This window comes from Simochromis diagramma, unplaced genomic scaffold (assembly GCF_900408965.1).
Source record: "Simochromis diagramma unplaced genomic scaffold, fSimDia1.1 OVJJ01000344.1, whole genome shotgun sequence".
Taxonomy (NCBI): domain Eukaryota; kingdom Metazoa; phylum Chordata; class Actinopteri; order Cichliformes; family Cichlidae; genus Simochromis; species Simochromis diagramma.
Window position 1 is genome coordinate 11,271,938 of NW_024387375.1, and position 13,395 is coordinate 11,285,332.

General features: G+C 40.4%; 1 protein-coding gene across 2 annotated transcripts; it reads left to right on the forward strand.

The window, feature by feature from the left end:
• Window positions 1–6,530: 6,530 nt before the first annotated feature.
• On the forward strand, window positions 6,531–13,395 carry tbrg1 (transforming growth factor beta regulator 1). Of its 2 annotated transcripts, XM_040009198.1 has the most exons (15): window positions 6,531–6,871; window positions 7,014–7,151; window positions 7,824–7,881; window positions 7,989–8,071; window positions 8,303–8,339; window positions 8,695–8,757; window positions 9,890–10,126; window positions 11,139–11,209; window positions 11,298–11,539; window positions 11,631–11,767; window positions 11,902–12,048; window positions 12,184–12,281; window positions 12,426–12,536; window positions 12,683–12,825; window positions 13,116–13,395. In XM_040009198.1, the coding sequence occupies exons 2-15, from the start codon at window positions 7,033–7,035 to the stop codon at window positions 13,202–13,204; spliced, it is 1,635 nt and encodes a 544-aa protein (XP_039865132.1). In that variant the 5' UTR covers window positions 6,531–6,871; window positions 7,014–7,032; the 3' UTR covers window positions 13,205–13,395. The 2 variants fall into 2 exon arrangements, with proteins under 2 accessions (XP_039865132.1, XP_039865133.1); XM_040009199.1 differs by lacking the exon at window positions 8,695–8,757.

Here is a 13,395-nt window from a genome sequence, read left to right on the forward strand (position 1 = left end):
TCTAAACAACCTTTTTTAGCAGGAAGGTAAAACAGATCATAACAGCTCCTCCTGCTGTGTTATCAGAGGGGCCGCTCAACTCCTCTTTTTTCTCCACTGTGGTAGCTTTTCCTTTTTACTGTGCATTCTTATTGATGTTTTATCAGAACAATATGCACCTCAGGCTGTCGCGGCTGCCCTTTTAAGAGGATAATGGATAGCAGGCAAAAAAGAAGATGTCTCTGTTTTTGAATAGTACTGCTGGGCTGTTTATCCCTGTCTCATGGAGTGTTTACCATAGTGCCTGAAGATTATCCTTGAAGGCAAAAACATTAGCAAAGTAATGTGATGTAAAAATGGGTTTTATACATTTATTATAAAATAAATCTGTCATGATCAGTCTGGCCGGACTCAAACGGAGGACTCGGGAAGGAAAGTTCAGTGAGTTTATTTACAGTGTTGGTGCAGATAGTGCTATATGGTCTTTTTGAAGTGCTCAGTTCAAAAGTGCCAATATGTACAAAATCCAATAGAAGGAAGGTTCTGTGAATCCAGGTCCCCGATCCTCTGAGTCTCCCCAGCAGAAACTCCACCAAGTAACAAACACTGTCTCTGAACTCTGCTGGGCTGTTGTAGGCACAGAAAGAGAGACGGTGGAGAAACACAGGAGGACTGTGACAACATTATAGTAATCATATAAAAAAAAAAATCATCTTCCATTTCTTCCTGTGTAAATTGTCTCAGCTCATTGTTGTGATGTCTTAAATGTGACGCATCACCTTTTTCATCTCACATCTTCACTCATTAATCAATATTTTAGTTACTTAGAATTTTATATTGTACAGAAATATGACGTGGACTGGCAAAACTGACAAAGCCGTTGTAATGATAATACAGTGACTTCAGAGGCACTCAGTAAACTTCTACTTCACATCACTCTTATCGATGTGGCACACTTGAAGACAAACAGGAGCTGCCCGAACTAGAAATGTCCCCACTGAATTTGAAACAGGTAAACAATGTTACAGCAAACATGCAATCGTCTTCAAGGGCGGATGTTAGGAATTCATTTGGGAATGTATCTTTGTTATGGTGTTAGTGGGTTATAAGGGTGTTGATGCCAAATGATCCCCTGGTTTATGGGATTATCTTTGGTGACACACACCCTTTCATAGGACCTGGAGGCTCACACAACTTCTGACAACAGGGTCACAGAGAGGACGCTAAGTTTCAGAATATGTGATACATATAGTATTGTAACAGTCTTGAGTCCCCACTCTTTTCTTTATATTTTGCTAGGGTAAATAGGAAACTGGTACAGTGATTGATTAAAACATATATATTTCACATATTTTATTCTTAACAAAAAAGAAAACAATTTCATTGTACGTGTACAATGAGAATAAAGGGCTATTCTATTTATTCTATTCTATAAGGCAAAAACAGGATGTACAATTCTAAAATTTCTACAGTTTCTCTGCCCTCTTTAGTTATAACAACATGCAACTAGCAGAACTGATATGAGTTGCATATATCAACATGCAATGACACAGCAAAACATTGGGAAACAATTTAAGCTGCTGTGTTTTTTCTCGATCGTGTCTGAACTGTTACGTTGTGAAACGCTCACATGCTTTGCTCAGATGCTGCAATTTCGGAAATAAGACCACACAGTTTGTAAAGCCACATAAGACGAGCTCCAATAACGGAAGAAGCCTGAGTCACCGTTTTCAACATGGATATGGATAAATTAAGGATTTTATAGTTTAGTGTTTCATGTGTTATGGTTGAGCCACAGAGCAAGAACAGGCCTATGAGGTGATCCAGTACAAATGATACAACTCACAAGAGTAGGAGACCTTCAGATGGTTAGTTACCAAAAATTCTCCTCTGAGTTTTAGCTTTACTGCCAAAAGTCAAAATATCTGTTACTAAAATTTCTGACACTCCAGTGCAGTGGAAGTGTGTACCGTCGATTTCATTTATGCACAACAGCAAATCCCCACTGTCTGTTTGTCCTCTGATAATTGTCAAAAAGTTGTTCAATTTACAGTATGATCTATAAATTATGCAGACGCACCACAAGGGAAATTTCATTCACTTCCACTGAATCAGGCACGTCTAAGAAAAAAATATATCTATATTTCACTTTGGTTAGATATCCTTGGTGTATGTACCCTTTAATTTGTAGAAAATATTTGGTTGTCTTACAGAGAAAAACTATTTAAAAAAAAGATTAGAACTGCTTCTAAACAGATTTAAGAGAATGTTGACCATTTTATTGCAATTACGTTTTGATAAAAAACAGGCGGTAGTGCTGGTGTAATTTGGACAGGAAATGCTGATCATGTTAGATGTTCTAATTTCCAACAGTCAGGAATATTTAAACATGCAAGATGTCCTTGTAATTGGTGATTCATTTTCAGCACATAAAAACAATCACGCAAACATCAAATAAGTCTCAACCACACAAGCCATCATGAAGAATGGGTAAAGACATTATCTGAAAACTCAGCAGAGAGGAATACTGTTTGTGCACATCTCAATCTAAAACAGCTGCTGGAGCGGAATCTTGTAAGGAGTTCAAGTATGGTAGCCATCTCTAAACACAGTACCTTAACATAGAAGGTCATGCCATTCAAATTACTATAAATTTGAGTTACAGCAAGATGTTTCCTTGTCAGACATGAGGTGTATCATTGTTACAGCCTTCTTGGTAATCTATGTCAAAAAGCACTCACCTCTGACTTTTTAATCACAATAAGCTGCTGCCCCCCAAAAAATCCACTAATTATATTTCATAGTGGTAAAGTTTTTTCTCATCTACTTCCTTGACATGCTGGGAAAAAAAGGAGCAGGATATATTTTGAAAAGGTACTACGACCACTTCCACACCTGACAACTATTTTGTAACTATTTGCAGCGGCGTAGTAGTTTTAAATCAGCATATATTAAATGCCTCACATTTTACCTAAAACACTACATTAAAAAAAAAAAAGCACAGAAGCCAGAAAGAAAGATTTTCACAGTTGGAAATCAGTCATTTTCAAGAGTTTCAAGATTCAGCTAAACTAGATGATAAACGGGGCAACAAAATGTAGCATGCCTAATGTTATTTAAACGTGTTAAATATATATTTTCTCATCTAAATGTCCACTGAGCTGTGAGCCAGCTGTGATCATAATTCATCATCACCATATATGGAAAAAATGAAGTTCCTGAAGTCTCTAAACAAGAAAAGAAAGACACAGATTCTGAGTTTGTCTCATTCAGGCCTTCCTTTCTATGATGAACCATCACTTTAGTGTGATCTTTATTAGTTTCAGACCAAAATACATTTCTGTGTGTGTGTGTGTGTGTGTGTGTGTGTGTGTGTGTGTGTGTGTGTGTGTGTGTGTGTGAGAGAGAGAGAGACAGAGAGAGAGAGTTTTTAACAATATATAGTATTTAAAGGAACACACTCCACTTTTTTTGGAAATAGGCTCATTCTCCATCTCCCTGCAGCGTCTTCTTTCTAAATCTGTAGGTTAATAGGACTTTGGAGCGGGATCTTAAGGGATGGGGCGTGGCCAGGATTTTTGCTCGAGGCGCCATATCAGCAGGCCAAACAAATGCTTACTGTGTGTGGACACACAGACACGCATACACGTTTACACACACAAACCATCATATAGAAGAGAGATTTCTGAATAGGGATTTTGTTTCTGTTTTTTGTTAAAGAGACATGAAAGACCTCAACTTAAGGTTAAGTGTATAAACTTGAACTTGAAACATCTTTATGATGCAACCGAAAGAATCGTGAATCTGAAAAGCTACATGATTTTTCTGGATTTTATTTTTGTCGACTTATGAAATATATATTGTTTTGTATATTTTTGAAATTTCTTGAGGAGAAGATTGCTGATTGGTCCTAACCAATTACTGTATAAAAGATGAACGACACGACAGCACTTCCTCCCATTGTGCAAAAATGAAGCCAAAATATCCCGCTTGTGGGAGCTGCCATGTTCCACTTTTGGAGCCAGAGTCTGCTCAGTAGTAACTCGTGGTGGAGCGTCTCTGCCCACACACCCACTGGACGTGACCGTGAACACGCCCCCTTACACTTTTTACATAGCCCGGCTGCTCTGTCTCTCAGTCTGCAGGGTATGGGTAAAATTTATCATATAAAACATGCACTCTGTGCAATATGGATTAACGTTACTGCTGAAGATGTGAGGACATCTGATCTCTGAAAAAACAACTGTTAATGAAGCTGGAAAAACACACCCACGTCTTGATCCTTAAAAAAGCATATTAATATATAGTAAAAGCCAATCAGAAGTAAGTAGAAGTAAAAGGCTTCAGCCTACTAATATTAGTCAATAAAATACATTCTCTGCGTCAAAAGTGATGAGTTAAGGTGCCCATGGAGGCAAGGGTGCCACCAGGCATTTGGCCCCGGGGTAGACCCAAGTCAGGCTGGAGAGATTATATCTCTTGGCTGGCCTGGAAACGCCTTGGTGTTCATATTCATATTAATATTCTTATTCTTCTATGACAAAAAAGTACAAGTGTTCATTTAAAGAAATAAACAGAACAGTAAGAGATGTTTTTTTTTTTTTTCCTTAGCTGAAGGCCGTATCGTTTGTTTTCTGACCTGGGAGTTGGATAGTCCTGGCTCAGGGACTTTTTTGGATGCCCTGTGTCACTACTGCTTCTGGCCTCTTGTTGTCTTTTGGTGTGTTTGGTGTGTTTTCAGAGGTTTCACTCAAGGTCATATTGTTCATTTTCTTAACTAGCAGTCGGATAGTGCTTGGCGTCCAACGTTTTTGGCTGCTCTGTGTCACTGGTGCTTGTCCTGGCCTCTTGTTGTATTTTGGTGTGTTTTCGAAGGTTTTGGTATCACTCGAGGTCGTAACGTCCATTTTCTCAACTAGATGTTGAATAGTCCTTGGCGCATAACTTTTTTGGCTGCTCTGTGTCACTGGTGCTTGTCCTGGCCTCTTGTTGTATTTCAGTGTGATTTCAGAGCTTTTGGTATCGCTCGAGGTCGTAACATCCATTTTCTCAACTTGGTCTTGGATAGACCTTGACAAAGAACTTTTTTGGATGTTCTGTGTCACTGCTGCTTGTTCTGGCTTCTTGTTGTCTTTTGGTGTGTTTTGAGAGTTTTTGGTATCACTCAAGTTCATATTGTTCTTTTTCTGAACTTGGAGTTGGATAGTCCTTGAAGAAGAACTTTTTTGGATGCTCCGAGTCACTGCTGTTTCTTTTTTCTCAGTGTCTACTCTCATCCTCTTTCTCTCTGGAGAGTAGCTCTCAGAGTTCTTTTTACTGCCTTTTGAAATCTGACTGTATCGTCTTTTCAACACATTTTTTTCTTCACAGATAAGTCTTTCTTTCCTTGGTGGAGAGCAGCTGTCAGCACTTGTCCTGCAATTTTGTGCAGCATAATCCGGGCCTTGCATTGTCTTGAGTGGAAGCTGGACAAGTGCGTTTGTTTCCTGAACTTGGAATTGGACCATGCTGGACGAAGAACTTTCTTGGATGCTCGGACTCACTGCTGTTTCTTTCTTCTCTATCTCTATTCTCATCCTCTTTCTCTCTGGAGAGTAGCTCTCAGAGTTGTTTTTGCTGCCTTTGGAAATCTGACTGTATTGTCTTTTCAACACAGTTTTTCTTCACAGATTCGTCTTTTTTTCCTTGGTGGAGAGCAGCTGTCGTCACTTCTGCAATTCTGTGCAACATAATTCGGGCCTCGCTTCCTCTTGAGTGGAAGCTGGAAATGTGTTTCATCAGAATTTGGCTCTGGATTTTGGTGGTCCATTGTAGTAAAGCCAGCGTAAGCTTGTTGGCTTTTGCCGTGTTTACTCTGAGACATGTCAGAGTGTTGATGAAGTGACTGTCTTAAAGATTCAACTATTTTAAAATTTTTCTCAGGCGTACCTTTGAATGCTGCAATCTCGAGTGTTACAAGTAAACGGACTGACAGTTTGGCCTTCTTACCCGGATTTAAGGATTCACAGATCAAAGGCATGTTATGACATGATGATGTCATAACATAACGTAACAACAACATTCTTTTTTAAAATTTGATTCTTTTTATTGAATCGAGTTTTAATGAGTCACTCACCAAAGTGAATCGAGTTTTTTGAGTCATTTGATTCACTGAGTCAGTCGACCAGAGAGTGCAAAAAATGTACATTTTCACTCAAACTTAATTTGTTTCTCTTTTCATGTAAATCCTACTGCTAAGATGAATGATTCTAAAAGAAAACAACTAAACAGCAAAAAAGAGCAAAAAAATTTCTAAAATTAAGCAATTTCCTATCAAAATTGCTTAATAAACATTTATTTTATTTTATTTTATTTTATTTTTTATTTTATTAGTATTTTCCTTAAAAAAAAGATTAAAAGCAGAATATCATCACTCATACTGTGAAACACTTAAGAGGTGCAGTACAGTAGTAACAGATAAGTAAAAATTTAAATAAAATAATGGAAAAGGGTTTTTTTTTCTAAGTGTAACTTTCGAATTTTATTTTGACGAGCCGTACATGTACACCGGATATCCGGTAAAGTGCTCATCCGTCTTTGGTTCCAGTACAAGACTTCTTGATTCTCATATACCTTTACTATGCTACAGTAAAACTGTGATAGATATTCGCTTTTTTAACCCAACGTCAAATATGTTCACGAGTTGGACCACACTAGTGAAATATTTATTCTTTCAACTCTGGATTTAAACACGGAAACTGCTCTTAGCCAATGACTCCTAGCTAGTTGATGTTAGCATTTAGCCGCTCTGACTGTAAACAATGCAATGAGGACGGACGAAGGTTCCGGTTGACACGGAAACTAATAGTGAGGAGCACGAAGTCAAATAAGTGTTTGCTGCAGTTTCATTTGGGTAGGTTTTGCTTGTAGCTGGTCCTTACTGTACCTGATGTTATTGTGCAGAAGTCAGTGTTTGCCTTGCTTAAGGTCTGCAGTGAGGCACGCCTGTAGACTGAAACGCAGCTAGATATTTTCTCATTGACGTTTCTTCGCAGATGCTCATACCTGCCCTCCATGGAATCCCTCAACACGTTTGAATCTGAGATGGAGGCTGATGGACAGGGGAACTACTCTCTGTTTCCTGCTCTGGACAGCATTGCAACTCTGTCTGGCACCACTGAAACTCTGGAGAGGTGATTCAAAATAATCAGATTTATAATACGTCATTTTAAAATGTTACTGTCTACTGTAACTTCATTTATTTTGGATTAAGAAATATAATGCTAGTATTGACATAGATTATAGAATTTCAAGTGTTTTGAATACTCAAGCAGAGTAGAAACCCTCTATATACGAAACCAGTCCATTTACCACCATGTTCAGTTAGGGTACAGCTAAGAGCAGAAGAATCCTCAGATCACTGACAAATTCAAGGAAAGAGAAAATGTGTCTTAGTAAGGTCTTAATGCATCATATACTGCCAGAACAGCTTCAGTGTGTCATGTTTCTAAAATATATTTCATCCTTTAGTGTTCGTCCATACACCATAGTTGATGTGATTCACATAATAATAATCATAATACTCAGTGACCCCATGAGTCCTATGAGCGGAGGCACCGTCAGCATAGAAATGTACTATTATGGGAATTTATTGAAATGCTTCTAAGAAGTCATCACTTCCCAGCACTGTAAGGTTAAAGGGCAATAGACTTTTCCTTTTGTCATTCCTCTGCATAAGCAACATGAACATGTATCCAGATAAAGTGGGTGTGCTTGCAGGAAATTATGCCAAAATTTTAAAGTACAAATAAATCAAGGAGATAACTTACACCAGAGGACACTGATGTTTTATTTCCTGTTTGCAGTGAACCACCCAGCGAAATAGCAGAGAAACCGAACCTGACGTGGCTCGATGCTGCGCAGGTATGGGCCATATATTTGTGACATTTCAGTAACATTCACAGCAGTGAGGGTCTTTTGCGTTTGGTTTTGTAGCAAGTTTTTTTTTCTTCTTTCTTTCTCTTACATAGATTGTTTTGGAGGAAGCGGGAGGTCCCATGCACATAAAGGAAATTAAACAGAGAATCATCGACAGGGGACTTGTTCAATCCAAGTACAGTGTTCTCTTCACTTTAACCGTCTAGGTTATTAGAGCATATCTGAAAGTCAAGTTTCATAAGTTTTCATGAGCTTTAGTTGGACAGCATCAGAACAAATTCATGAAAACCAAGAGTGTGCAAGATTGCTGTCTTTCAGTGGGTACAAGGGAGGAGGGAGATATGGTTTTCTGTAATTCACTATGATCCTTTAGACTTTGCTCATCTCGTTGTTCTCTCCTTGGCAGTGCAAAATCAAGCTTGGAAGCTGTCATGTACCGTGAGGTAAGGGAAATGTTTGAGACTCAGCCTCACAGCAGCCTCTGCTGTTGAGTGCAGTAAATTACACCATCACCTGTTGAGTGGATTTGGTGCAAACACCATTTGCATTTCTGTCAGCATCCTTTGTTTTCCCATCCCGCTTCTTTGACTTTTATTTGTTTTGCATCATTTTTTTAACGAGGCAGACATTTCTGGGCTGTAATCGGAACAGACAGTTCTCTGTGCGCTCTGATGTGCGGGCCTTTAAACTGTGATCTTATAATGATTGAATTCATCTAAATTGACCCCCAGCTTGTGTGAATCAAACCCAGCCTTTCCTGCCCCGTGCATTTGGCCTCAGTCTCGCATTATGTTTCAGACACAAAAAGGCAGCAGGAGATTCAAGAGGATTGAAAACAGAAACGGAGTCTTTGCTCTGCTGGTGAGTCATCTGAGATACTAATGGCACTGTTATACCAAACCTAAATATATTATAAGGTGCTGCAAATTTGCATTGCTTTGTATGCCCTGCTGTTGGTTATGGATAAATATGGAAGCCTTTCTTTTCACAAAAGAGCCGGACCCAGAAGTGTAGAGGGATACACAAAACTGTTCTAAGTAATTGAAAAAAATCATATATACAGAATTAAAAGTTCACATTATTACAACTAGCATTTTTGCATTAAGCCTGTGTCTGAGTGAAATAAGCTGAGACAGGGAGTTCAGTTCTGTTTTAATTTTTTGTGCATCTTTTGTTTGGTTGAACTTTTGTTATTTGTCAAAAAGCACTTTTAGTGGAAGCTGCATCTGTGTTTTGTTTTGTTTTTTGTGTACATTTCATCATTCTGAGGAAAGCACAAGCATTAGGCTCAGTGTTGGCTCTGTGTTTCCACAAGCCCCGCTGGTTCAGAAACTTAGTCTCGTTAACGACAAAAACAAGACGAACATCTTTTACTTGCTAGCAAGGGAGGCCCCAGCCGGTGTCTCAGAAAGCACTCTGAATCCTACCACAATGACCCCAATGACGGCCTCCATTTGCTGCCTTTTATAGGGAAAACAGTTCACACAATACACATCACAGCGAAGCAACGCCCACCATAAAAACCCCCAAATGGTTCTAAGACAAGGCACTATGTGTGTGTATATGTAAACATCTGTATGCATGTGAGAATGTGTGTGTGTGTGTGTGTGTGTGTGTGTGTGTGTGTGTGTGTGTGTGTGTGTCCTCCTGCTGTTTCTAACAAAATCCTGGTCATATAGAGAGTAACCCCCCCACACCCAATGCATGGTTCACCATGCATAACACAGTGAAGCCATACAAAAGGGCAGGAAGCTTACCAAACATCAAACAGAGTCTTCACAAGGGATGTGTAATAATCCTCCCCCAGCACAGAGTGGCTGGAGAGGTGGTCAGGGACAAAGGAATGTCTTGATCCTATAGATTGAACTAAGACCTTACAAATTTAAGAAGCATAATGACAAACATTCAACAATTAGACCTAACACTCAGGAACTCGTGCTACAAATGAACAATCCTCTGTCCTTGTCTCCCCTACATCTCTGACTCCTTGCAGACTGATGAGGAGCGGCAACAGGCCCTGCAGGCTTTCACCGCCCAGTCTTTCCTCAGCTCGCCGCAGCAGAATACCATCTCTGGTTCTGGGTCAGGAGTCTCAGCACCCACCTTCCCATCTCCCACTACCTCCTCTGAGCATAAGGCCAAGGGGAAGAGGGGTCCACGAAAGAACCAGAATGAAAAGTATAGGCTCAAGTACCTCCGGCTGCGCAAAGCTGCTCGTGCCATGATATTTGTAAGTAAATGATGTTTCCATAAAAATAAACAGTCTTACATCATGCATATAAACTCACCAGCCACTTTAGTAGGTACACCTGATTACCTAATAATGCAAATCAGCCAATCACATGGCAACAACTCAGTGCATTTAGGCATGTAGATATGATCGAGACAACCATTTTTAATTGAATCTGATTTAGTTGTTGGTGTTGGAGTCTTTTAGAAACTGCTGAGTTTTACAAAGAATGGTGCAAAAAAGTAAAATGTCCAATGAGCAGCAGTTCTCAACATGAAAGTGCTTTGTTGAGGTCAGAGGAGAATGAGCAAACTGCTTCAAGCAGAAAGGAAGGCACTAACTCAGTTAGAACAAAAAAAGAAATCTGCATTCCTTGTTACAACCAAGGTCTCCAGAAGAGCATTCCTCTACTGTGAATAAGAAAAACAAATTGGCACTACAGTTTGGAAAAACATTGTGTGGTCTGATGAGTCTTGATGTCTTTCTATGGATGGTACGGTCAGAATTTCACATAAACGACATGAAATCATGGATCCATTCTGCCTTGTCTCAACAGTTCAGGCTTCTGGTGGTGTAAGAGGTGTGCGGTATGTGGGATGAGGGCTTTTTTCTGGCACACTTTTGGGCGCTCGTGATCAGTGTGTCCATCCTCTGATGGCTTCTTCCAGCAATATGGTGTTTCATGTCAAAAAAAGCATAGATTGTCTCAAACTGGTTTCTTGAACATGACGGTGAGTCATGAGACGATGACCTTCTCAGTCACCTCAGTCCTCAGTGGTAGAACAGGATATTCACGTCATGGATAACTGTGTAATGCTGTCTTGTCAATATGAACCAAAATCTCTAAATGTTTCCTTGTACCTTGTTGATTCTGTTATGGAGAATTAATGCTGCTCTGAAAGATAAAGGGGGTCCAAATTTATTAGATACCCCAAAAGTTTCTAAGTGTAGACTAGGACATGAAAAGTATGTTATCCAATCTGACCACACCGAGGTGTAATTTTGCCAACAGGAGAATGCAGCTCTCTGTGATGAAGTTGCTCACATAGAAGAAAAGTTTCTGAGAGCAAAGGAGGAGCGGAGGTGAGTACAGGTGACTGCTGTGTGACATGCGGAATGATGTTCTTTTGCTCTAATGGCACATGGTATTCATTCATTTTTTTATTTTCAGGTTCTTACTAAAATCCTTGTTGCAATACCAGTCTCTGTCAGAGGGGGAGCTACTGCCCACACCCAGCTCAAGCGCTCATCTACCTTTACCACCAGTGGCATTGTCCTCAGGTCCTTCTGGGGCTTCAGGTCTGTCCACTACTCACAGTGTGTCATCAACAGTGCCAACAGGCGAAGAAGGAGCACTTAAAAAACCCAAAAAGGAAAGGAAGGAGCGGGGGAGGGAGAATGGAAAGGATGAACGTGAGTGTTACGATCAAATATTTATTAAGACAGAAAATGACGTCCTTGTGTTGCTGTATACAACTAAATTGTGTTGAAATTGGGCTTTTAGTTCCAAAGAAGATGTCCAAGAAGAGAAAACTCGCAGATGGCTCAAGGAAGGTGGTGCAACCCATCCCTCTCGACTCTTCTGGCCGTCCTGTCTTTCCCATAGTACTGGGAGGTTTGACAGTCTACAGTCTGGGCGAGGTCAGTGTCTCAGTGACAGTAAACCTCTGAGCTGAGGTTTTAAAGTTCCAATCTTTAGCATAAAGTGAGCTTTAGAGGACACAGTCAAGCCTCTCGAAATGCTGATGATTGAATCCTTCTTGTCTGCTCTCCAGATCATCACAGACAGAATGCTGTTTCATGACGAGTGTGCCATCTACCCAGTGGGCTTCTGCAGCACGCGCATCTTTGCCAGCATGAAAAACCCCGAGCAGCAGTGCCTCTACACCTGCCAAATCAAGGATGGGGGAACAGGCCCACAGGTCAGTTCTCATCTCACATGCAAGTTTTGATACATGTTTATATAAATTCGGTTTACTTTTAGGTGAACACACGACACTAAGATTAAGATTTGTTACTTTAAACAATAATTTTTTCCAAACACCCTCCATCTCCAGTTTGAGATCGTGCCTGAAGAGGACCCTCAGAATGCGATCGTGGCCTCCTCCGCCCTGACGTGCCATGCCAATCTACTGAAGGCCATCGCGTCTGTGAGGTAGAACAACTTCACCGCCACATTCTGAACAAATGAGCAAACATGACAAAGCTTTTGTCTTCCAGTCACTTAACCTGCTTGTACAACTTGAATTAGTTTTGGTCACCTTCAGTTAAAATAAATCCTCCTGCACATTCTTCTTAGTTCCAAGTCCGTGGTGTCGATTGTTCCATCAGGAGCAGACTTCTTTGGCTTCTCTCATCCCACCATCCAGAATCTCATCCAGAGTTGTCCCGGAGCTCGCAAGTGTAGCAAGTAAGTGCATTTCTGCTCCCTAACAACGGATTCTCAGCTTGATATATTCAGCTGTTCTAGGTTTAGCTCACTTGCATTCTAGACATCTTAAAAATGTCTTCATAGTATTTATGTTTTGTTTTTGTTTTTTAAAATTGTTTATTTAGCTACAGATGGATCCGTTTTGAGGTGTGTCGCCCTGGCGATGGCCAGGTCCCTCACAGCCTATCAGAGGATGACGCCTCAATCAACTTTGAAGCGTTCCAGAGGCACCACGGCTTTGAGAACATCAAGACAGAGCATATCACAGGCATGTACTTTCCATTAAAGTGACAGATGGGTTTACTGTACAGTGAGTCACAGGTTGGTTGGGGGGGGGGTCGTCATTGGTTGGGATACAAATCAAAAACTGTGTCAACAGCTGCTGTCTGAACAAAGCAGATGACTCAGCTGTACTTTGCTCTGCTGGAGTGTGTTTGTTATTCATCACAGATGTTACACCTTGGATTTTAAAGCAGTTTTGTTTGTTTTGCCAGCGCTGACATGATGATTACTCAGCGTGACAATGACGATGACTTCTCTATCTCCATCTTCCCTCAGGACAGACACCACAGTCTCCTAGTTCATCTCATCAGCATCACCTCACCTCCCCCACCATGAAGGCTTCGACCTCATATTTCAGCTCCTGATGCTCTGTGCCGGAGCACCTCTGAAATCAAGGCCATACCTGAGCTTAGTTGTTGTAAATATTCCTTGTAAATTACAAGATGGAGCTTATTTTTTTTCCCTCCACCAGGGGGCCTGGGCTTTCTTTCCAATGTGGCTTTTTGTTAGTTAGGCTCTGTTTAAACTTCAGTAAAAGTGGGTGTTTTCATTTTGA

What these genes read in the sequence shown, in the direction of transcription:
- tbrg1 (XM_040009198.1), top strand. Translation starts at nt 7,033, where the DNA reads ATGGAATCCCTCAACACGTTTGAATCTGAGATGGAGGCTGATGGACAG. An exon ending in ACCACTGAAACTCTGGAGAG is followed by an intron (nt 7,152 to 7,823) that starts GTGATTCAAAAT and finishes TCCTGTTTGCAG; the next exon opens with TGAACCACCCAGCGAAATAG. An exon ending in AAGGCCATCGCGTCTGTGAG is followed by an intron (nt 12,282 to 12,425) that starts GTAGAACAACTT and finishes CATTCTTCTTAG; the next exon opens with TTCCAAGTCCGTGGTGTCGA.